We start from the raw sequence: 1,321 nt of genomic DNA, 5'->3' as shown, positions 1-1,321 counted from the left end.
ACAACTAACTACTGTAATGGCACATTCCTTTGCACGTTGTGTGCTTCTGGAACGTCTACCAGTAATACGAGTAGTGACAATGACATAACTCTTAACAATGTAATATGAAAAATACAAGTTGAATGCGCTTATTCTCTAAACCATAGAGTGCAGAGAATGAAGTTCTCCTCAAGTTTCCTTCTCAATGACATCTACAGCACCTGGCGCTTAGTAGTAATAATTCAATCAACTCGGTCATGAATCCGAAGGCGGAATATCACACAGTTGTAAATTTTAGTCTGCCTAATTGTGTGCCCTGATTGGTCCAATTGGTAGAGGACCCATAACCTAATTCCGAGCCACAACGGTAATACAAAGCACAACAAGAGAAACGAAAAAATTTTACGCTTATCTCCCACCAAAAAATTCCCAGGAGGAATAGCACTGCATGCATACATACACACGTGCTGCTCCAATCAAACTCGTCGAGGTTGAACATACGCTGAGTTTATGTCCCAGTGTCCACAGTGGAAAAGATTCACCAAGTTATTCTCTGAGATGAAGTCTTGGACAGTTTTCGTTACTTTTTCTGTGTTTCTGCTTCCACCTCTTCCACCTCTTCCACTCCCGCTTGAATTTCTCAACTGCGGTTTGTATGCTCTGGGCTAGCGGGAGAGATGATCCGTCTAAGATACTTCTATGATTTGGTTACCAGTAAAGCGGTGTTGATTACACGTACAAAGCGAAGATTTGTTCTACTGTTGGCAGGCGCCTTGATAATAGCGTGTGTACAGTTGCTGTATTCTCATTTCCGCTCTACAGTATTGGGCGAAAGCCGTATACGCACTGATGCACCGTTGAGAACACACTATCGCAACCCATATTTCGAGACGGAGGATGGGTTCCAAGTCATTGCTGAGCAGGAGGGCAAACATAGGTCCCTCGAAGGTGATATCCATACTATTCTGGATTACACTGAGGAGGAGTACTATCTGAATGATGAGTACCCTGAATTCATGAACAAGGAACGTTTAGACACTGAGCTGAATAAACAGTCAACGTTCAAGAAGTTTGTCTCTGAACTGTTAGAGAACATCCTCAGCTCAAAACCTAACATCGAGGCGATAAACAACTCAAACCATTACAACGCGTCCAACGTCTATCAGAAAACAGGAATGCATAAGATGCCGACACTTTTAGGGAAATTACGTGAGAATAATGGGGTTGATCCAATAAGAAGTAAAGAATACCTCAGAAGTTATATGCAGCTCAGTGAAGATGAGATGGCACAGATGAAGGCCTCACACCAAAAGATAGTGGATCTTCTTCCTGACAAGTTCCC

General features: G+C 42.7%; 1 protein-coding gene across 1 annotated transcript; it reads left to right on the top strand.

Annotated features, from left to right (window-relative positions):
• Nucleotides 1-656: 656 nt before the first annotated feature.
• CYBJADRAFT_175565 (uncharacterized protein) lies at nucleotides 657-1,315 on the top strand (the record flags this gene model as incomplete). The annotated part of the gene is made up of 1 exon (XM_020216719.1): nucleotides 657-1,315. A coding segment is annotated over one exon (659 nt), but the record flags the coding sequence as incomplete, so codon positions are not given.
• Nucleotides 1,316-1,321: the final 6 nt, after the last annotated feature.

The sequence above is a fragment of the Cyberlindnera jadinii genome (genome assembly GCF_001661405.1).
Source record: "Cyberlindnera jadinii NRRL Y-1542 unplaced genomic scaffold CYBJAscaffold_23, whole genome shotgun sequence".
Lineage (NCBI taxonomy): Eukaryota > Fungi > Ascomycota > Saccharomycetes > Phaffomycetales > Wickerhamomycetaceae > Williopsis > Williopsis jadinii.
Note: the sequence above shows the minus strand (reverse complement) of the source record. Positions and strands in the feature narration are given on the sequence as shown.